This window comes from Myotis lucifugus, unplaced genomic scaffold, assembly GCF_000147115.1.
Source record: "Myotis lucifugus unplaced genomic scaffold, Myoluc2.0 scaffold_48, whole genome shotgun sequence".
NCBI classification, from domain to species: domain Eukaryota; kingdom Metazoa; phylum Chordata; class Mammalia; order Chiroptera; family Vespertilionidae; genus Myotis; species Myotis lucifugus.
In genome coordinates, this window is record NW_005871096.1 from 4,235,152 (window position 1) to 4,258,202 (window position 23,051).

Consider the following 23,051-nt stretch of genomic DNA (forward strand, 5'->3'; position numbering starts at 1 on the left):
AAGGGTCCCAGGTTCAATACTGGTCAAGGGCATATGCCCAGGTTGCGGGCTCAATCCCCAGTAGGGGACATACAGGAGGCAGGCAATCAATGATTCTCTGTCATTATTGATGTTTCTATCTCTCTCTCCCTCTCTGTTCCTCTCTGAAATCAACAAAAATATATTAAAAACAAAAGCAAAAAACCAACAGGGATTGGGGCTCAGTGACAGAGAGGCTGCTGGAGACCCAGATGTTCCTTTTAAATGGCCAGTATGTGAACTTACTTGGACTCAATACTTCTGAGCTCCAACACTGGGTGGCTCTGGGGGACCCAGACACATACTGGGAGGAACTGGACTGTTTGGCATTGGGGCAGGAACCCAGGGGCGGCTTTCTCCCAGACAGGGATGCAAGGGTCATTGTTCCTACGCTGGCAGCCATATCAGTGTGGCCCACACTGTTTGCTCCGCCCTGGTGATTCCCTGAGACCCCACCCCATCGAATTTGCAGCTCCACCCAAGCTGTTTCTAGCAACTTTTCCAAATGAATGGCCTGTCCTGGCTCAGGCTTTGTTAAAATCTATCAAACAAACTCCAGCTGTTGACAGCATGCCCTAACCTATCAATAAAATGCCCAAGACCTGGCACTAGCACAAGCCTGCCTTGCTTCACAGTTAGGCTTCGAATCCTGCACAGTTCTCCCACTGTACTCACAGCTGGTCATCACAGCCAATTGACCTGGAGATCAGCTCCTCCCAGAGAGACTCAACTACAAGACCTTGCACACAGCCCACACAGGGGTGCACAAGAGGGCCCAGCTCTGGTGACTAGGAAGGCTGAGCCCCTGGGCCCTACAGGACACCTACTATACAAGGCCACTCTACCAATTCCAGGAGATATAGGAGCTCTGCCTATTACATAGAAACAAACACAGGGAAGCAGATTAAATTTGGAGACAAAGAAACATGTCACAAATGAAAAAAATGGAAGTAAGGAAATATTAGATACAGAGTTCAAAACCATGATTAGAAGGTTACACAAGGGTCTTCATGAGACTTTCAAGAATCTTAGTGAGAATGCCAAAGACATGAAAAAGGACCAGTCAGAAATTAAGCATACACTAACTGAAATAAAGAACAATTTACAGGGATTCAACAGTAGAGGATTCTGTGAATCAAATCAATGACTTGGAAAATGACGAAGCAAAAAACACCCAATCAGAAGAGCAAAAAGAATAAAAAAATATGAAGAAAGTGTAAGGAGCCTCTGGGACAACTTCAAGCTTACCAACATGTGCATTATGGGGGTGCCAGAAGGAGAAGAAAGAGAGCAAGATATTGAAACCTATTTGAAGAAATGATGACAGAAAACTTCCCCTAGCTGGTGAAAGAAATAGACCTACAAGTCCAGGAAGCACAGAGTGTCCCAAACAAGAGGAACCCAAAGAGGCCCAAACCAAGACACCTCATAATTAAAATGCCAAGGGTTAAAGACAGAATCTTAAAAGCAGCAATAGAAAAGCAGTTAGTTACCAACAAGGGAGCACCCATATGACTGTCAGATCATTTCTTAACAGAAACTTTGCAGGCCAGAAGGGAGTGGCAAGAAATATTCAAAGTGATGAACAGTAAGGACCTACAACCGAGATTACTCTACCCAGCAAAGCTATCATTTAGAATTGAGGGTCATATAAAGAGCTTCACAAACAAGAAAAAGCTAAAGGAGTTCATCACCACCAAACCAATATTATATGAAATGTTAGAGGGTATTAATTAAGGAGAGGAAGAAGGAGGAGGATAAAATATGAATAAAATGACAACAAAGACATATCTCTCAACAATCAAATCTAAAAATCAAAATAAATGAACAAGAAATCTAATGAATAAATAAACAGGTGAATGAAATGGAATCAGAGGCATGGAAGCATGGAACAGACTGACGAATCTCAGAGGGAAGGGGGGAAGGAGGGGCGGAAAGAGATTAACCAAAGATCTTACCTATGGACACAGACAGTGAAGGCCTGGGTTGGGGTGGGAATCAGGTGGAGGGGGTCACTGGGGGAAAAATAAGGAGGACATCTGTAATACTCTCAACAATAAAGATAAAAAAAAAGAGTAGTATGTATCATCTCCCTGGTTGCTTTGAACACTGTTCTTTGACTTTGTCTTTCTGCAATTATGCTATGATGTGCCTTGTATATTTTTGGTATATTTATTCTTACTGGAATGCATAGGGCTTCTTAGATATGACTTAATTTATTACATCCATTTTGAAAAATTTCCAGCCTGAATTTCGAGTATTATTTCTTTCCAATTCCTCTTCTCTTTTCCTCGTTTCCCAGTCACAACATACATGCAATCACTGGATCACCGAGTCTCATGTGTATTCTGTGATATCTTTCATATTATTCACACTTTTATCTTCTCATGCTTTAGTTGGGGTATTTTCTTCAGGCTTATCAGTTCACTTAGTCTTTCTTTAGCTTTGTCTAATCTAATAAATCTATCAATATCTTAATTTCACATATTGTATTTTTCAGTTCTAGAATTTTCTTCTGACTTTTAATTTTTTTAAATATGTTTTTATTGATTTTAAAGAGAGAAAAAGAAAGGAGAGAGAGATAGAAACACTGACGAAAGAGAAACATCAACATCGATGGGTTGCATCCTAGACACCCCTACTGGGGATCAAGCCAGCAACCCAGGCATATGCCATGACCGGGAATCAAACCTGTGACCTCTTGGTGCATGGGTCAATGCTCAACCACTGAGCCACATCAGTTGGGCTTCTTTTCACTTTTTAAAATTATTGTTTCCAGTTCTCTGCTGAAATTCTACAACTTGGCATTTAGTCTTATCAGCATATTAATCATAGTTATTTTGAAGTCCACATCTGATATCTCTAGTATTGGACCCTCCGTGGGCTTGCTTCTATAGTGTTTTTTTTTCTCTTTATTTCAGCTATAGCTTTTCTTTTTGTTTGTCTAGTGGGTTGTTTTTTATAATTTAGTGCCAGACATTGCATTTGAAAAAATTTAAGAGATAATATGAAACCTAGGATTATGTTATGTTCTTCCAGAGAGAATTTACTTTTGCTTCTGGTAGGCAGCTAAACCTGAGCACTAGCAATCCCAGATCATCGTAATCCAACTGCTAATTGAGATGATTGACATTTGGGCTTCAATTCATGGGAGAACTGATTACTATCCAGGATATACTTCTTTTGTGCTCCAAATAAAATGCTGGTTATTTACCAGTCTATTTTTCTAGGTCAAGCCCTGAATTCTACTTTTTCTCTCCCTCATCCTGTGAATCTGTCAAAAGTTTTTCTTACTTTTCAGCCTCACTGGGCCTATAATAAATGTTATTTTTAGTCCTAGCATGATCCAATAAAAACCTTTTTAAAAATAAGAAGCATAAGGGGACTTATCTTCTAGATAATATCTTTGTCCCTTAAGCTCTCCTATGATTGTGTTCTTATTTACTAAAGGATGATCAATCATTTCTACCACTCACTTTGACTACTTATTGTTTAAACCTAAAATTAAATAGTGGCTAAATGTCAAGCAATATACCAAAGTACCAATATGTTCATTAATTTAAACTAGTTGTTTAGCCCTGGCTGATGTAGCTAAGTTGGTTGGGCATTGTTCCATGCACAGAAAGGTTGCTGGTTCCATTCCCAATCAGGGCACATGCCTGGGTTGCAGGCTCAATCTCTATGCAGAAGGTAGCCAATAGATGTGTCACTCTAACATAGATGTTTCTCCCTCTCTCTCTCTCTTTTCTCCCTTTCTCTCTAAAAATCAATAAAAATACATTTTCAAAAACTGTAGTTGTTTAACCAATATTAATCGATAAGAACAGACTGATATAGCATGAGTTAGTGAGGATTTTAAGAGTATAGTTCACATAGAGTTTTTACATTAAAAATAACAAATTCAAACATTTTTAATATTTCTAAATCTTTTTGTAATTTTTATTGATTGGTTTTAGAGAGAGAGAGGAAGGGAGAGAGAGAAACATCAACTTTGTTGTTCTATGTATCCATGCACTCATTGGTTCCCTCTTGTATATGCTCTGACCGGTGTTTCAGGACGATGCTCCAACCAACTGAGCTACCTGGCCAAGGCTCTAACTCTTGTAGAACATTACCAAACAAATGAATATTGGTACTTACTTTTACATCCCATTTTTGTGAAAAGGTTCTTCAGGTCAGGATGCTTAGCTTGTGATTGCACTCCACACACAAATATTTTTGAGATATTATTTGTTAAGTTTGACATATGGGCAACTGTGTACCACGAACCTGTATTGACCATTAAGATATCATCATCCACATTTAATAAAGCCTTTACAGAATGGACAGCAAGACTTCGAGATTTGTCCTGCAAGATATGGTATGATTAGAATTTCAAAGAATTTAACTAGAAGCATGAACTGACTTCTTTTGGTAAAAGAAAGTAGTTGGTAGGAATCTTGAAGAGACACCTAACCCATTTTATTTTAAAACATCCTATACATTAAAATACAAAGTTAACAAAAATAACTGATATAAACTGATTTAAAACAAAGACCTTTGTTTAGCTTAAATTATGACTGTTACCATTTAACTTTGATTTGCAAGAGGTATATAATGCAATGCCAAAGTCCCCGAAATGTGATTATTAGTGATGTCCTGCCCATTCCTAGTCATTCATGAAAGCCCATTCATCTACTACTGCCATTCTTCCTTTTTTAAAAAAAATTTTTATTGATTGATTTGAGAGAGAGAGAGAGAGAGAGAGGAAAGAAGAATGAGAGAGAAACATCAATTTGTTGTTCTACTTATTTATGCATTTATTGGTTGATTCTTGTATGTTCTCTGAGAAGGGATCAAACCAGCAACCTTGGAGTATCAGGACAATGTTTAACCAACTGAGCTACCTGGCCAGGGATACTGCCATTCTTTCTTTCCTATTACATTGTAATTTAAATTGCCGCTAGTTCACAGAGCTTAAAAAATGGCTGACAAGCATATAAAAGGAAGCTACACAGACTGGGATTCTGCAGTTGATCTCAGTGCTCAGTAGGGTCTCTCTCTCTAATACAAGGCCAAAAGATTCTGCCCAAGAATATGGGTCCAGTAAAGGAATAAACCTTAGAAGACCAGGTAAATCTGAGCTAAGAATCAGAATCTAAGAACATAAAAATTAATTTAACTTAATATTTTAGACCTTTTATTTTTCATTTATGGAAACCTCATTATATCTCATATTCTCTTCCTGCATTGATAGACATTACACACCTCTTACAAATCAAAGCTTTAAGACTATATTAAAGAGATAATTGGAAAGTATCACACACTGCATTTTCAAATGCAGGATGGCTCTAGCATTTTCCACAGAAATATAAGGAAGAAAAGGTATCATTGTACCTTCTCTTGAATCTTCCCTTGGGAGAGAAAAATATAGCTGCCAGCAATACAAGTCTCCCCACGTATAGAATCTGGAGAGAGAATATGTTCTTTACAACTTCACCTAGGACAAAGATGCCAAAGTACAATAGGAACACTGATTGTAGAGGTATTAATTTTATTCAAGGTGGAAATTAGAAACCTCCCTGATAATCTATAAAAATATAATCAGTTTGTTAGATTTTATTTAATTTTGTTGTTGATAATCCTCACCTGAAGATATTTTTCTATTGAGTCTTAGAGAGAGTGGAAGGAAGGGAGGGGGAGAGACAGAGAGAGAGAAAAACAATGATGTGAGGGAGAGTGGTTGCCTCCCCCATGTACCCCGACTGCTGCTGGGGATTGAGCCTGCAACCAAGGTACATGCCCTTGACCAGAATTGAACCCAGGACCCTTCAGTCCCTGGGGCCGATGCTCTATCCACTGAGCAAAATTGGCTAGAGCAGGTTTTATTTTTCAGTGGAGAGATTCTTTGGATAAGTAGGATTATTGAGAATCACAATGAATATAAGTGTTAATTTACCTGAAATATGAGTTTATAATCTTTGAAGAGATCTATATTTAGAAGATCACTTTTAAGATGAGATGGAAAAATTAAGACATCATAGCAATGTTGGTCCACAGCAAAGACTTTTCCACCAATGTGCAATACAGTTTTGACTTTAGTGTAGCCTCTTTTCTTCAAACTAAAATAAACTTCTTCAGGGCTGTAAACATACAACATTAGGTTGTAACTACAAATATATTACATTAAAAATGTATTTAACACTAGCATCTTTTCTTACAAAAAAACAAAAACAAAAACACCACTCTATATATTACATTTAATGGAACTTACAATTTTAGGCAACAATCAGTTAAAAGATACAGAAAAGCTAACATATTTACGTGATTATCTTTGGTAGTTTGGTGATAAGATTCTGAACTAAACTATGATTCTCCAATTACTCCCCCATTTAAAAGGTAATATTTCTTATCACATTATTTTGAAATATGAATAAAGAATTTGATTAAAACTCTTACCTAATTTTTAAAGTATTTATCCAAGCATAAAGTGGCAAAGTGGAGGCCCTTAGTTCCTGGTTCCTAACTGTTTCTGGAAGAATGTGGTCAATTGAAAGGGCATCATGTTTGATTCGACATCTTGCCAATGCCGCAGCCAATTTTGTCTTAAAACTAGAGACAGAAAATCCATTCTTGGTGATTACTGCATTGAAGACAAGTCTATCAATTTTCCACTGGAAACATTAACAAATTAGATTTCAAATTTTAACAAATCCTTCAGTAATTCTATTTCAAATTTTTATAGTCTAAAATAAAAAATGGCCATATTTGAAAATAGAAATCCAATAATCCTGCTTCCTCTTTTCAGTTTTTGCTGCCCCTGTATAGTTAACTGTGCATCTGCTCAGATACTTATATCAAGTGCTAGTTTCAAGACAAATTTAATGTAGTGAGAGAGGTGTAGGATTTAGAGTCAGACAAACCTGAAGTTAAATTCAGGTTCTGTCACTTACTAGCTGTGTGACCTTAAGACAGCATCAGTGTAGTATTCTTTTTTTACAGGGTGGGCGGGGGGGGGGAGAGACAGAGAGAGAGAGACATTGATTTTGTTGTTCCACTTATTTATGCATTCATTGGTTGGTTCTTGTATGTGTCTTGATCCTCAAACCCACAACCATGGTATATGAGGACAATGCTCTAACCCACTGAGCTACCAGGCCAAGGTAGTCTTGATAAGATTAAGGAACTTGCATGAATCTGTATCAAGCCCTTCCTAGTTCTGATTATCCCATGCCTCAAAGTTCCAAACAACAGAAAAGAAAAAGAATTGGTTAGCATGACCATGAAGACCCAATCATTTTTCTTGATCTCACAGCCCCAATCCTATATAATAAAGAGCTAATATGCAAATGGTTGTCACACCCTCGTGCCCAGAGGACCTGAGGCTGGGCCGGGGGACCTGATGCCGCGCCCCCCGCCCAGCAGGGCTTGATGGGGGACCTGAGGCTGTGCCCTCCACCCTGCGGGGCTTGACAGGGGTGGGGCCAGCCAGGTCTGGGTTTCGAGTGATTTCGAGGCCCACACAGGTGGGCAGGGACTTGACTCTGGGTTCCACAGCGCACCCCAGACTCTGACAGGAGGAAGATTTTCATATATATTTTACTAATTTTCTTTCATCTCTGACACTTCTATTATAGAGAAAGGGCAAATAAAATATTAAAATATTTCCTCTAATTAATTCCCTTTTAATGTGCACTAATTTTGTGCACCGCGCCACTAGTTTTTAATACATGAGAATACAAGACTTTCTTTTGACCCATATTCTTATCATTTTCACAGTAGGAATCTAATTGAATAATAAACCTCAAGGATAACCTTGAGCCCTAGCTGGTTTGGCTCAGTGGATAGTGTGTCGGTGTGCAGACTGAAGCATCCCAGGTTCGATTCCAGTCAAGGGCACATGCCTGGGTTGCAGGCTCAGTTCCCAATGGGGACTGCAGGAGGCAGCCAATCAATGATTCTCTCTCATCATTGATGTTTCTATCTCTCTTTCCCTCTCCCTTCCTCTCTGAAATCAATAAAAACATGTTTTTTTAAAAAAGAAACTAGAAAAAAATCATAACCTTAAATGAGAAATAGGGAAGAGAATCCACAAAAGAGTCAAGTACAACCAGGGTGATGTGTGTGACTGCCAGAAGCTTAATAAAATTAAGCTTATTATCTACTTGATAGAATGAGAACTTTTCACTTAAGAATGTGTTTATGTGTGAATATGTGTACGTGCATAGGGGAGTTGGAGAGGAAGAAAGAGAAGAAGAGGGAGAGAACAAACATACAGGCACTTGGAAGAGAAAGTGTTTTCAAACATGAAGTCTTCTATGGCTACAATAAAATTAGATTGGTATAGTCCTATGTACTAATGTCACAAAACTACAGGAAGGGATACTAAAAACAATTACATAATACATCAATGCACATAAAAGAATACATTAATATAAAGGAGGTAACAGTTCTATATTATACACTGTGAACTGTTTCTGAGTACAAACTATTTTTTATTAAATAATCTGTCCAAATACCTACATAGTTCAAATTTAATGCATACATAGTAGGTCCTTGGGTTATGTCAGAGATCCGTTCCTACGGCGCAACGAAACGTGATTTTCGCCATAAGTTGGAACCCACCTACATAAGCACCTACATCACTCACATGGAGCACATACAGAGCAGTAATGAAGTGAAACAGTAAAAAAAATTTAAAAGACAGATAACAATTCCTGACCTTTATTTGTGGTAAATAATAAAAAACATAAAGCACATATGTACATATGTCGAATGACGGAACTTTTTTTTTAATAAATAAATGGGAGATGGCGACGTAACCACAAAATGACGTACGAGTCCGACGTAACCCGAGGACTATCTGTAAATGCATTGACTGGACTATTTAATCATGAAATATAAAGATTAGAGATATGGCCCTAACCAGGTTGGCTCAGTGGATAGAGCATCAGCCTGCAGACTCAAGGGTCCCAGGTTCAATTCCGGTCAAGGGCATGTACCTTGGTTGCGGGCATATCCCCAGTAGGGGGTGTGCAGGAGGCAGCTGACCGATGTTTCTCTCTCATTGATGTTTCTAACTCTCTATCCCTCTCCCTTCCTCTCTGTAAAAAATCAATAAAATATATTTTTAAAAAAAGATTAGAGATATGAAACCTAGAAAAATATATGTATTGTGTATATGGGTAAGTACAGGGAGAAATAATTTTCCAAATTTTAATATCATTTAATCACACAAAAAGTAATTTAAAGTATATATACAGTTATAAAGATTTTATATAAATATCAGATTGAGGACAAAGACCAAATCTAAATGCTATTAGAATAACCAAACATATTACTTCTGTAAATGAAATACTCTAGCAACCAAAAAAAAAAGTTTTCCAGAGCTGTGAGGCAGACTGCAATGATAAAAATGGAAGCAAAAATAGCCTTTCCCAACATTCCTGAGCCAGAAGTCCATCTCCTGTACAATTTTAATGTTATCATGGAAAACTGCTCAATTTTCTCTTTTTACCAGCGTCCCCATTGTACATATAGCCAGAGCTTCCTTTCTATATGTTAAATTGTAGTTACGTAATTCCTAAGCTTAACCTCCATTCCACAATTTCTCATGGCTACAACTAACATGAGCTATGACTACGTCCTATCTTTAATCTTCCAGAGTACTCAGCCAAGCCTCATATCCTAGCAGTGGTTCTCAACCTGTGGGTCGTGACCCCTGAAAATACAACCTGCATATCAGATATTTACATTACAATTCATAACAGTAGCAAAATTACAGTTATGAAGTAGCAACGAAAATAATTTTATGGTTGGGGGTCACCACAACATGAGGAACTGTATTAAAGGGTCGCGGCATTAGGAAGGTTGAGAAACACAAAGGCAAGGAGTGGCAGCATATAAACATTAAAGCCTTCCTGAAATTTGAATTCTGTCTACTCCCCTTTCTAACTCTATGACATTAGATAGGTTCCTTTAACCTTCTATGCTTCCATTTTCCCATGTGTGGAAATGATAAGAGTGTCCACCTTATAAGGTAATTATGTCAAGAGTTTCTTATAACAGTGATTGATACATATTATGTGCTCAATAAATGTAAGCCATATCACTCCACTACCTGAGTCCTCTGGTCTCAGCCTTCAATAATTTAAATGAAACTGCTTGATTTCCCATCTATATATATAAAAGCCTAAGCAACCGTCACAACCGAAACAACCGAACGGACAGCCGAACAGGCTGCGTGGGGCGACCAGGCCGGCGAAAGTGAGGGATGATCAAATAACTGAGCAGCAGGTGTGGGGTGACCAGGCCAGCAGGGGGGTTAGTGAGGGCCGGCCAAACGACTGAGCAGCAGGCTGTGTGGGGCAACCAGGCAAGTGGGGGGGGGCATTTGGTGGTGACCAGGCCGGTGGAGGGGGGGACAGTGAGGGGCAACCAGGCTGGCAGGGGGGACAGTAAGAGGCGACCAGGCTGGCAGGGGGGGAGGGGAAGTTGGGGGCGACCAGGCCAGCAGAGGGGGAAGTTAGGGGCAATCAGGCAGGCAGGCAGGCGAGCACTTAGGAGCCAGTGGTCCCGGATTGTGAGAGGGAGGTCCAACTGCATCTTTCCAAATATAGACATCCCCCGAGGGGTCCTGGATTGGAGAGGGTGCAGGCTGGGCTGAGGGGATCCCGCCCCCCATGCACCAATTTCGTGCACCGGGCCTTTAGTAACAATATAAAATCAGATATCACACTGACAACTGTTTCAATTATCTGTTAGATAAAAATCTTCCTACAAGATTGTTGTTGTTGCTATAAAGTGCTTTCTATTATGGTTCAACAGCATAATAACAAAAGCCCTAACAACAATAGCACTTAATGTTTACTGACCATTTACTATGTGTCTGGTTCTAATCTAAGCATTTTATATACATTAGTTTCATTAGCTCTCCACACCACCTTTTTATTATCTCCATAGTAGGTTTCTGCTAATATTTAGGATAAAAACAAAATCAAAACATGTTTGTTTTTAACTAAGTAAAAGTTTGTGTGTTTTTTCAATTTGTCAAAGCAGTGGGTTCTTATCTACTGTTGGAATTCTCGTTTGACACAGGATAGATTTTTTTTTTAAAGAGCTATAAACAAAGCTAAGTAAATAAATAACAATTTCAAATGAAATTTAATTTATGTATGTGCAAAAATTCTTAAGAATTTTTCATGATTTTCCAAATACAAGTTGGATCTTACAACTTGATTTAAACAAAAGATTTAACCTGTTCAATACTGTTGTTTTCTTAAGGTTTTTTACTGATTTTTAGAGAGAGCGGAAGGGAGAGGGGGAGAAAAAGAGAGAAAGATTGATGGGAGAGGGAAATATCCATCAGCTGCCTCCTGCATGCCCCCTACAGGGGATTGGCATGTGCCCTTAACAGGAATTGAACCAGCAACCTTTTGGTGCACAGGACAACGCCCAACCAACTGAGCCACACCAGCCAGGGTTTCAATACTGTTGTGTGTTTTCTAATACATTTTTTATTTTTAGAGAGAGAGGGGGGAAGGAAGAGGGATAGAGAGAAACATTGATGAGAGAGAAACATCATCTATCGGCTGCCTCCTGCATGCCCCCTATTGGGGATTGAGCCTGCAACCCAGGCATGTGCCCTGACCAGGGATCAAACCAATGACCTCTTGCTTCCTCAACCCCTGAGTCACACCGGCTGGGCTCAATACTGTTTTAAATCCTCACTCGAGGATGTTTTGTTTTTTACTGATTTTAGAGAGAGGAAGGAAGAGAGAGAAACACTGATGTGGGAGAGAAACATCGATTGATTGCCTCCCGACCAGGAATGGAACCCTAAACCTAGTAATGAGCTCTAACTGGGAATGGAACCCACCACCTTTTGGTGTATGGGACGAAGCTCCAAACAACTGAACACCAGCCAGGGCAGTTTAATATTGCTTTTAAAGGAATGTAAGAAACCTGTGAACTTTTATATTTTTTCTCTATAAAATTTGACACGTATTATACATTATACTGTATAGAATTTTGCCAATGAAAATACTAATAATGATTCCACATAAAACATCCTTTTTACTTTTACAGTTACCTGTTAAGAAGGTTCTCTACTTCTTGAACTTCCACTATGCACTGTTTGTTATCAGAAAGGAGACGAGCTTGAAATTTTCTATCTTGAAAATCATACAGCATCACAATAATTAAACTGCTCAAATGATCTGGCTACCAAGGGGAAACACACAAAAAGAAAAGTATGTAAACAATATCAAATAGCACTATTTTCCATTCCATTATTTTTCATAAAAGGGCAGGAATATGACTATATTTACAGAGTCTGGCTGGATTGAAAGAAAAGGACCTCAAAATAGGAAAAAAAAAAAAAAAAAAGAGCCCAGTACAAAATAGATCTTTCAAAGAAGACAATTTTTGGTATGTTCATCAAAATGAAAGGATTAGGGCCAATATTAGAAGCATTAGAAGTAAAAAGAGTTAAGAATATACTTTAAAGAGGTGTCAGCATTTAGAAAACTAGCTATGACTTAAACCTGAAGGCTTTTTAGTACTTTGGAAATAACAATCAGGAGACAGCTAATTATATAAAAGGCATCTACTTACTATTGTAGTACTTGGAAAGATGCAGCTATCTATTAATATAGTTTCCAAAATACCTTGATCTGCAAGAAAAGGTAAATGTCTGTTACTGAATATACCAAAGCTGAAAATGAAAACTTTGGAATCAAAGTACACTTTAGACAATGTCATAAAATACATTTACTTTCATAGCTAAACTATACCTCAATTCTTGATAAAGAAATTACAATGGCATGATGAAATAGTTGCAATCGTTATGAATTTGGACCCTAATGACCCAGGCTCCACATGGAATCACAGCCAAAGGTGCATTATCTGAATAGTCAAAGAAGTAATAAAGAAATCCCAACCTTTATGTCTTTTGAAAAACATTAAAGATCTCATTCATAATGTCTTATCTTGCTATGTATGGCTGGATTCAATTTGCTAATACTTTATTTAGGATTTTTGTTCTATGTTTATGTTCGTGAGGGGTGGTCTATAACTTCTAATATCCTTGTCACTGTTGGTGCACATCTTGGTCCTTTCCAAAGGCACCCAGCCACAGCAGAGGGAGCACAAGCTGTGGATTGCGGATAGCTCCAAACAGGGTATACAGGGCCAGTCAGAAACAGCACCTGACACTGCCCTGCTCCAGAGATTAGGAGGCATAACAGATCTACCTAATTCACAGTCACAAACTCAACTAGGCAGCCAAAATGGGGAGACAAAAAAAAAAAAAACGAGCCGCGAACAAAAGAACAAGAGAATTCTCCAGAAGAAGAGCTAAATAAAATGGAGATAAGGAATTTATCAGACATAGAGTTCAAAATAATGATGGCAAAGATGGCATGAGAACAGATAAAGTAACTATGAAGAATGACATAGCACTAATAGAGAACACAGTGGAAGGAATACACAGCAGATTAGGGGAAGCCAAGGATCAGATCAGTGAATTAGAAGACAGGGTAGAAAAAAATCACTCAATCAGAGAACCAAAAAGAAAAAAAACAATTAAAAAACAGGAGATCAGCTTAAGGGGTGCCAGAAGGGGAAGAAAGTGAGCAAGGGATTCAGAACGTGTTCTCAGAGCATACATTAAGCAATTATAAGGGTTTTTGCTGACAGGTTAGATGATTCTGAAATGACCAGGTTAAAGCCACACCAGTACCTGGTATTTATAATTCACTAACTACTATATACACCTAGAGAAGTTGGAGAAAGAATTAAGCCATCAATAAAATGAACAATTTCAGAGACATATCTTTCCTTAAGGTTTTTTCTATCTTTTTTTAAAAAAAAGAAATTTATTTTTTAAGAAATCCTTTTGCCAGTTTTTCTTTGTTTTAAATATTTAGTATTCCTTGAAACATCCAGAGATTCTTCGGGGCGGGGGGGGGGGGGGGATCCCTGACCAGGTAGCTCAGTTGGCTAGAGCAGTGGTCGGCAAACTGCGGCTCGCGAGCCACATGCAGCTCTTTGGCCTCTTGAGTGTGGCTCTTCCACAAAATACCGACTTCTGCGCATGGGCCACAAAGTTTCCATCGCACTGTACCTGTGCACCTGCACGTGGTATTTTGTGGAGAGCCACACTCAAGGGGCCAAAGAGCCACATGTGGCTCGCGAGCCGCAGTTTGCCAACCACTGGGCTAGAGCATTGTCCTGCTACACCAAGGTTGCAGGTTTGAACTCCAGTCAGGGCACATACAAGAATCAACCAATGAGTACATAAATAAGTGGAACAACAAATTGGTGTTTCTCTTTCTCTCTCTCTCCCTCTCTCTTTAAAATCAATAAATAAAATTTAAAAACAAAACAAATTAGCTTCTAGTACTTAATAGGAATAGGTAGGTTATTCTTCATTACCTCCTTTAGCAAAAAGGTGACCTTCAGGCTATTTAGTAAAGCAGGAGTAGTGGTTGTCTTCATTTCAAAAAACATTATACTGAGCCCTTTAAACCTTAGGTTAATCAGATATACACTCTCTGCTTTGATAGAGCTTATGCACAAAGAAGGACATCAAAGGAGCAAACAAAACTGGAAAACATAAAACCCAACCAAAGGAATATACTTAACATTTGTTATAATTAAGGGATTTTCTCGGGCATTATTTTTTCTTCTCTTGTACTTCCTAAAAGAAAGTAATATGATCTAATTACTTGTTTACAAATTCACCAGAAAACAGACCATTACCCAAGCTCTCTTTAGCTTGTACATTAACCTTTTCAGCTTTACTGCTCCTATAAAATCTTATGAAAGAAACCCTAGTTTTCTTTTCTGAACCTATACTGTATAAACCAAATATGAGCTTACAAAATATCATGAGAAAGTATTGATAAAACACTGCTAATGCAGAAGATAAATGTGAAATGACAAGAGCCTCCAATATTTTAAAGCAAAATATCAGGTCTTTAATTATCTTGAAAACTCATTGCACTTAGGAATTCAGGGTTTTACTCTACTTGAACATTCAGAAATTATTCAGATGATAACTTAAACAATATATTATTATTCTAAGAAGAAAATATTTGTACCAAGTAAACAACCAAGGTCATCTTACTTTAGAATTTGAACATTTCTAACAAAAGCAGGTTTGTAAAAGCCTATGATAATAATAATTTATCTGAATGGGATTTTCTGGGTCATTAAACAATATCAAATAGGGCCCAACTGGTGTGGCTCAGTGGTTGAGGGTGGATCCATTAACCAGGAGGTCACAGTTCAATTCCTGGTCAGGGCACATGCCTGGGTTTCAGGCTCAATCTCTAGTAGTGGGCCTACAGGAGGCAGCTGATCCATGATTCTCTCTCATAATTTATGTTTCTATCTCTCTCTACCTCTCCCTTCCTCTCTCTGAAATCAATAAAAACATGTATTTTTTAAAAAATCAATAGTAACAAGACCCTTTCATAAAACAAAGACTGAGAGAAAAAAAGATAATCTACTACACACATGACCATCTAATTAGTGCATGATTTTACATAAAATAATTTCAGACTTTTAGTATTGATTTCTAAAGGTAAGATTCAATATTCTATTAGGAAAACAAAGTGTCTATAATAGAGTCTTGGCATTAACATTAAATACCAACTAATCAACACAGATGCCCAGTCTGCATTTCATTCTTGCGAGGAAAAGTGTAAAAATGTTCATTTGACTCATTGGTTGGTCTTTAGGATTAAACTGGAGGAGGAAAAATGGTTAAGATAGATCTTAAAAGAAAAAAATCACGATCAGGAGAAAAGAAATGAAAACTAAAGGGAAGTTGCCTCTTAACATCAAATTTTTCTCTATATTGACAAATTCCTGGCCTTAAAGTTGACATCATTTCAGCAGACAACCAAACATATATACTCATATCTAAGAAATTAATGGAACATTTTCCTAGCAGGGGATGTGCGGGAGGCGGCCAATTGGTGTTACTCTCTCTCCCTTTCTCTCTCTCTAAAATCAATAAAAACATATTTTAAAAAGAGATTGAAATGAATGGGACATTTTAATTCCACTGAACAATTGTTAACTGCCTATGTACAAGGAGGCCCCGGATGTATTAATACTAAAAAGAGATAGGCAAATGAGTAGCTGCCCTTTCAAGATCTCTTTAGGAAGCTATGTGCTTACCACTCCAACCATGCTAATACTCCAAATATTTCCAGAACTTCTTTTTGTAACTATATTCAGTCAGTTTACAAGCCAACATAAACTTTACAGTTCCTATGACATTATAATACACTGTGTTATTTAAATTAAAGTTGAAGGCCAGTACAACAACAAATGTCTCCAAGCCCTTTGACTTCTTGCTCTCCTAGTAACAATATTTGGTTCTATCCTGGGACCTGCTCCCCACACTCACAAGTTAATAATTAACCACCACTGAGGAAATCTGAAACGCTGCATCTCAAGCCCCAGAAGGAAATTAGAAAGCAGAATTCTGCAAAGGTTTGGAGGAACGAATGTATAAGCTCCCCAAATCAAAGCTATTGACGATAAATGGGGTCATCTTAATTGGGGTTGATTTAATTTAGATATTCATTTTTGATATATTGCACTTTTTCTTCTTATTCCCTCCCTGTTCCTCTCCCTGACCCTCTTACTGGCTTTTATTTTATATTTTTTGAGAGCCTCGCACACTAAAATACAAGATGTAAACACAGAGAATGGAGAGAAATACCCAAGGAGAGGGAAACTGTGGATGGGCGCTTCAATGGGTCCTTGTTCTCCCTGCTAACGGGAGTGTTTCCTTGTTCAGTTCAATGACCGAATTACATCTAAGGCACCATGCTAGACAAAAATCTACCCTGAAAAACAGCTCTGGCCTGAAAAGGCGTGTTTTGCTGGAACTCTCCTCATTCCTTGACATTTGCAACCGACTAATGATACTCAGATGCATGGAAACAAAACGTGGCATGAGGGGGCTGCAGGCCACGCGTGCGCTCCTCATGTTCTTGCAGCTGCTCCCCAAGGCCGGGCGCTACTCACACTTGAGGGCGCTGAAGGCCAGCTCATAGGCCAGGTGCTGGAAGGACTCGTCCTCGGACCCGCTGGACAAGGGCCGCAGGGGCTCCTTCCCATACTTGATCAAGACTTTCTCCGGTGACGTTTCGACTCGGATGCCCTGGAAGACGTTCGCTGCCATAACGTACACGGGGTCCGGATACCCAGTTTTGTCGGGGGTACCACCTGCGTCCTGCTCGCTGGACGCTTCGTCGTCCGACAGCGCCAGGCAAGCGAGCTGGGAGAGCTCCTCGGCGTTGCTTTCGTTGGGAAACTGCAGTTCACTGGGCTCCAGCATGGCTGCCCCCGGCCTGCCCTCGGTTACAATTCCGATGTTCCAGGAAAAGGTTTCGCTGGTGCCTTAAGCATCGTCTGTGTGGAAAGGAGAGGTTATCTCAGCACATCACTCCCTCTCTCTGCAGGACCACGCCGGCGCCCGCCTCGGCTGTGGCCTCCGAGACTGAGAGGTGACATGTACTGGCCGACCCGATCCGAGCATCCTCGACGCCGAGCCCGCCGAGCCCGCCAAGCCCCCACGAAGTCACACACTCAGGAGGGGAGAGGGATGGAGACAGCTGGGGAGTCACCTCCCAAGCGACCGGCGGCTTTCCCCCAGGCCGGCGGGGGGACTCAGCCCCCCAAGGAGCCGCCTCTCCCGCCCCCCACGGGCGCCCCTTTCGCCAGCTCCCGCGACCCTTCCTTTACCCCCCAGGGCGGACGTTTCCCGGGCCTTGGGGACGCAGAGGCGGCAGGGCGCACACCGGGGCTGGCGACTGGAAAGGCGCCCTCGGGAGCCCGGGACGACGGCGGGCGACGGAGGCCAGCGAGGGCCGTTTGGTTCCAATGCAGCCTCTCCCACCGGCGGGTTCGGGGCAGGGGCAGGGGCCAGGGCCTCCGGCGCTCGCCTCGCTGGGGTTTCGGGGAGGAGGACGCGCCGCAGCGCCTCGCCAGCCACGCGCGGTCACTCGTCGCGGGCGTGGCGGCTGAGCCGGTGGAACGCGAGCCGATGGACCCCGCGGGCTCAGGCCGCCGCTGGTGCGCCTCCTCCGCCTCGGGGAGCTCTTCCGCCTCGGGCCTAGTCTCCATGGCAACCGAGAACCGGCGTGGGCGCCTGGGGGCGGGGCGCCGGACGCCGCCCGAGGGCAGTTCCCGCGGGATTTGGCCCGGGCTGCCTCGGGTTGCGCGAGTGGCTCTTCCCGCCTCTCGGGACACCTGTGCCAGCCCCGCCCACGCCGACGTCGGGCGACCCCAGCGCGGACTGGGGGTTCTTGACTTCCCCAGAATGGCGAGTGGCCCCTCTTTCCCGACACACCCCCGTGGCTCCCGGAAAGCCAGATGTTGTGTCGCTGACAACACCCACTTTAGCGGGGTTAGCAGAGGCGCAGGAAATGCCAACAGGTGGGTGTGGAACTACTGAGGAAAAGGGAAAAAAGGAGAGACTTAATGTATTCCGTGGCGTTGTTGTTTTTGTTGGTTGGTTTTTTAAATATATTTTAATGATTTCAGAGAGGAAGAGAGAGGGAGAGAGAAATAGAAACATCAATGAGAGAACATCATCGATTGGCTGCCTCCTGCATGCCCCCCACCAGGGATCGAGCCCGCAACCCAGGCATGTGCCCTTCACTGGAATGGAACCTGGGACCCTTCAGTCGCAGGTCGATGCTCTACCCACTGAGCCAAACCAGCTAGTGCCCGTGGTTGTTGTTTTTTTAATTGTTACTTTTTTTTTAATATAGTATTTTATTGATTTTTTTACAAAGAGGAAGGGAGAGGGATAGAGAGTTAGAAACATCAATGAGGGTGAAACATCGATCAGCTGCCTCCTGCACACCCCCCACTGGGGATGTGCCTGCAACCAAGGCACATGCCCTTGACTGGAATCGAACCCGGGACCCCCCAGTCCGCAGGCCGATGCTCTATCCACTGAGCCAAACTGGTTAGGGCCGTGGCGGTTGTTGTTGTTTTTTTTACAACAGTAGCTGACATGTTAGACGGACTCTTCCAGGGTAAGTTCTTTAAAGATCTCTGCCAACTTCAGACCACATCCCTCCTTTATAGACGTTGCCTGCAGAGACAGGCGCTGCTGAAATGGACCTAGGAAAGATCCAATTCGCCCCACCCTCCAAATGATAGATTGCAACTGGGAACATATATAAACCTCCCCCGAGGGTTTTAATCTGGCCATTTTTAATTTTTGAGAACCCTAGAACAAAGTCTGCATCAAAGAAAAGTCTTAAACATGGAAAAATACTCATTGATTTCTAGAATAAAACCAAATGACTGAGATTTGAGTTTATTGTTGAGTTTCTGTGCATTTTAAACACTTCATTGATGGCCTTTAAAACCTATTTTGTTATCTTCGAAGTGCATGTTCTAAAACCAAAAAAGAAAGGAAAAGATTGCTTTATTTTTCTATGGCTACTTTGTATCTTCTCCAGCCAATTTCAGGTCTGGTAGTCTAATAATTTTAATGCCAGTTGAAATATCTAGAGCCTTTTTGCATGCACTCTAATTTCTCTTACAGTAAAATTCAGTAAACTAATACAAACGTGAATACATAAAGGTCATGCAATGAAATGTCACATGTATGTACTTCACATTTCCTGGTTTAGAAAAACCCTTTGTAAAATAGAATTAGACATTGAATTATGGAAAAACTTGATAAATTATATTTCAAGTTTAAAAAAATAAATCTTTAAAAGAAATTAATAAAAATACATGCTAATATCTATTTAAAAGAAAAAAATCTGCTAGATACTTGGTCCCTGTTTTCTCCATAAGGCAAAAACAGAACAAAGTCTACAAGGTGAGTGAAGTTCTTAATTCTGGACTGAGACCAAACAAAGTCATATGAAACAGCTTGCAAGTGCAAACATGCTAAATATACTTACGGTCAATAACTCTAGAGACCCTACTGACTCCTGTTTAGGAATCTCAGAAATTTGCCCAACTATTTTGTAGAAGTGGTCCAATCTGGAAAGTAAACACAATTCACACTAACATTATTATGGATACTCGGGGATTCTAAATTGTGGTCCCTAGTCCTCTTGGTATGTGAAATAGGAAGGGCTAGACTTTTGCATTTGATTAACTTACATCTGTGAAATCTTAGGCAAGTTTTTAACATCCCTTGGCCTCAGTTTGGCACCATTCAATTTTTATTATAAATATTTGCGTCCAGCTGGTGGGGCTCAGTGGTTGAGTGTCGACCTATGAACCAGGAGGTCATGGTTCGATTCCCAGTCAGGGCACATGCCTGAGTTGCGGACTCGATCCCCAGTGTGGGGTGTGCAGGAGGCAGCCAGTCAATGATTCTCTCTCATCATTGATGTTTTTATCTCTCTCTCCTTCTACCTTCCTCTCTGAAATCAATAATATATATATATAAAATAATAATAAAAAATAAAAAATTGTTTGCACATATCTGTCTGTATTCCCCCTCCATCTACCTTCTTTCTATCCACACAACCTGAACAACACATATACATGCTCTAAAATTGTTTTATTTTTATTACATATTATATCTTTTTATTTCCAGAAGTTAGCAAAATATTGTTCTCTTTAACACTCACACATGCACAGAAGATTATACATATAAGATGTCTTAGGAGTTATGGTGCATTTTATTATTCATCACATAGTACACAGTACAATTTGCTGAAAATATGAGCTAAAAGCCAGCTATAAACTTAAGATAATATTGTCTTTCAAAATATTATTTGAGAAGCTTCTTGTCTTTTATGATAGATCAATATGAGTGACAATCCATTGTATTGAAAAAGAGATTTAATGAGAGTCTTTACCACCAAAATAAAGCATAGGCAAACAGTTGTGGGTTAGTGAACTCATCGTTGCTATTTAATCGTGTGTATAATCCTGCCTCCTTACCTCTCACTTCTGGGTTATGGACTCATTGTGGAGGGGAGGGCCCAAGGGAAGCACATTCAATCTCAGTGAGCAGTGTACTAAAAGTCACCATAGAGACAGGTGTGTGGAGTCAATGGTTGTGAAAGCAGAGTAGTAAAAAAATGTAGGCTTTGTTTAGGTCACACTCTGTAATATGATCAGAACATTACATTAGAGATGGTGTCGAAACTAAAAAGTTAGTTACCGGGAGCTTTCTGCCACAGGAACTTAACGGAGTACTTTTCTTTCCCCAGGGGGTGAGTATTGGATATATTTGTAGATTAACATTCCTGTGATTTGACCCAGAGTAGCTCCTGTATGTTCGCCAAGTAGGTGTTCAAAATGCATTTGCTCACTTGCTTCAATTTGATCTGGGTGTATAAACTGCTCAGTTCCTCTAAAGCAGCAGTTCTCAACCTGTGGGTCGAGACCCCTTTGGCGGTCGAACGACCCTTTCACAGGGGTCGCCTAAGACCATCCTGCATATCAGATATTTACATTACGATTCATAACAGTAGCAACATTACAGTTACGAAGTAGCAACGAAAATAATTTTATGGTTGGAACTGTATTTAAAGGGCCAGAAGGTTGAGAACCACTGCTCTAAAGCCTATTATAGAAATGTAAAAAGCATATGAAAACTAAAGACTTATAACTTGTGTTCTTAAACACCAGGATGCAATTTATAATTATTGCTATTTAGAAATGGGAATTCATGGTCAGAGCTGAAATATCCCATCCCCAAAGGAGGGGATAAGGGCTAGATGCCCAAGAAGGCAGGAGACTCACCCCAGTTCGGTGAATATCATCCTCTGATGCGGTTGAGAGTTAGTGTGAAGGAATGTTTTACGTATTGAAAAGGGTAGCATTACTCAAGCGTCCTCTTGCTAATAGTCCTTATGGAAACTTGTCTCAAGCAGCTTGAAAAGGATGTCATAAGCTGATAATACAAACATCCCTTTGCAAAAAACAACAGATGATTGTGGGTGGGTTGTTTAACACAAGACCATTAATAATGAATGATCAGTCAAAAGAGCCATATTCACTTGCAGAGTGGAAGCAGCAGAAGACTGGATAGGACAAAGAGTTCTAAACGGTAGGGCACGTGGAGAGGAACAAAAGTCTACACTATAGTCATTCAGAGATGGTGCCATTAGAAATAATACTCTGAAACTTAGAAGCCAAAAATGACAACAGCAACTAAGGAAGAGTTTGAGTTACCTAGGATGCGAGGAGAAAAGAGGATTCAAAAGACATCATTCCAGCCCTTGATTGTCCTTTGTGGCCCAGGAGAAACAAGGATTACAACAGACAATCACTGTAGTAGAGTAAACCAACGCAGTAATTTCCTAGAGTTGGTTATTCAAGCACCACTTGCAAGATTTTTTCGCCATACTCAAATATTTACCTAATATTTTCTTTTAAATCAGATTCACCTTTTTTTTTTACTTAAGTAGAACTATAAATGGAAAATCAACATGATATGCCATAAATTAAAATAACCATAACAAAAACAAAACTATGAAATTCTAGCTAGAAACTGTTGTGCTAAGGCTCCTGGCTTGAGGTTAACTGTTCTTGGTTAAAGGGCAGATGGGCAATATATGTGTTAAACACAGGTATAGAAATGAGATTTTCTCCTTGCCAGAAGGGTCAAAAGAGCATTGAATAAAGCAGCTTTTTTTGCTATGTGGTTAAATGTTATTCAATGCCAAGTCTGCATACCACTTCAAATCATCTCTCATATCTTCAGTGGTGCTCAAACCACACTTGAGAAAACACTGCATTAAGAGATTTAAATTCAAGAGTTGGAGGACAAGTGGTTCCTCTGAAACAAGAGGGAGAAAATACAAAAATTTAGAACTGGCAAGAAAGAAATTAGAAGGATCTCATGTCACAGATGACTTTAGTCTACTTCCATGGCATAATGGTAGTAGGAATTTTAAAGCTTGGTAGAATCTGAAGGCCTGGTTTTTAGTTCTAATTTTGTGATGAATTAGTTGCATAACCCCATGGGAAGGCCCTCCACTGTATATTTCACTCTTGATTTGTCCAAGTCTATGCTTAATTTCCTAAGAAAAAAG

The 23,051-nt window shown here is 40.1% G+C and overlaps 1 protein-coding gene across 1 annotated transcript in view; it reads right to left on the bottom strand.

Annotated features, from left to right (window-relative positions):
• Positions 1 to 17,925, bottom strand: part of NSUN7 (NOP2/Sun RNA methyltransferase family member 7) — a 38,589-nt gene extending 20,664 nt beyond the window's left edge. Inside the window, exons 1-7 of the mRNA XM_006088484.3 lie at positions 17,767 to 17,925; positions 17,047 to 17,433; positions 12,613 to 12,671; positions 12,089 to 12,219; positions 6,457 to 6,609; positions 5,957 to 6,140; positions 4,159 to 4,366 (exon numbers count right to left, since the gene is read on the bottom strand). Coding sequence (XP_006088546.1) covers positions 4,159 to 4,366; positions 5,957 to 6,140; positions 6,457 to 6,609; positions 12,089 to 12,219; positions 12,613 to 12,671; positions 17,047 to 17,359 — 1,048 coding nt within the window. The 5' untranslated portion in view covers positions 17,360 to 17,433; positions 17,767 to 17,925. The remainder of the gene's footprint in view (positions 1 to 4,158; positions 4,367 to 5,956; positions 6,141 to 6,456; positions 6,610 to 12,088; positions 12,220 to 12,612; positions 12,672 to 17,046; positions 17,434 to 17,766) is intronic.
• Positions 17,926 to 23,051: the final 5,126 nt, after the last annotated feature.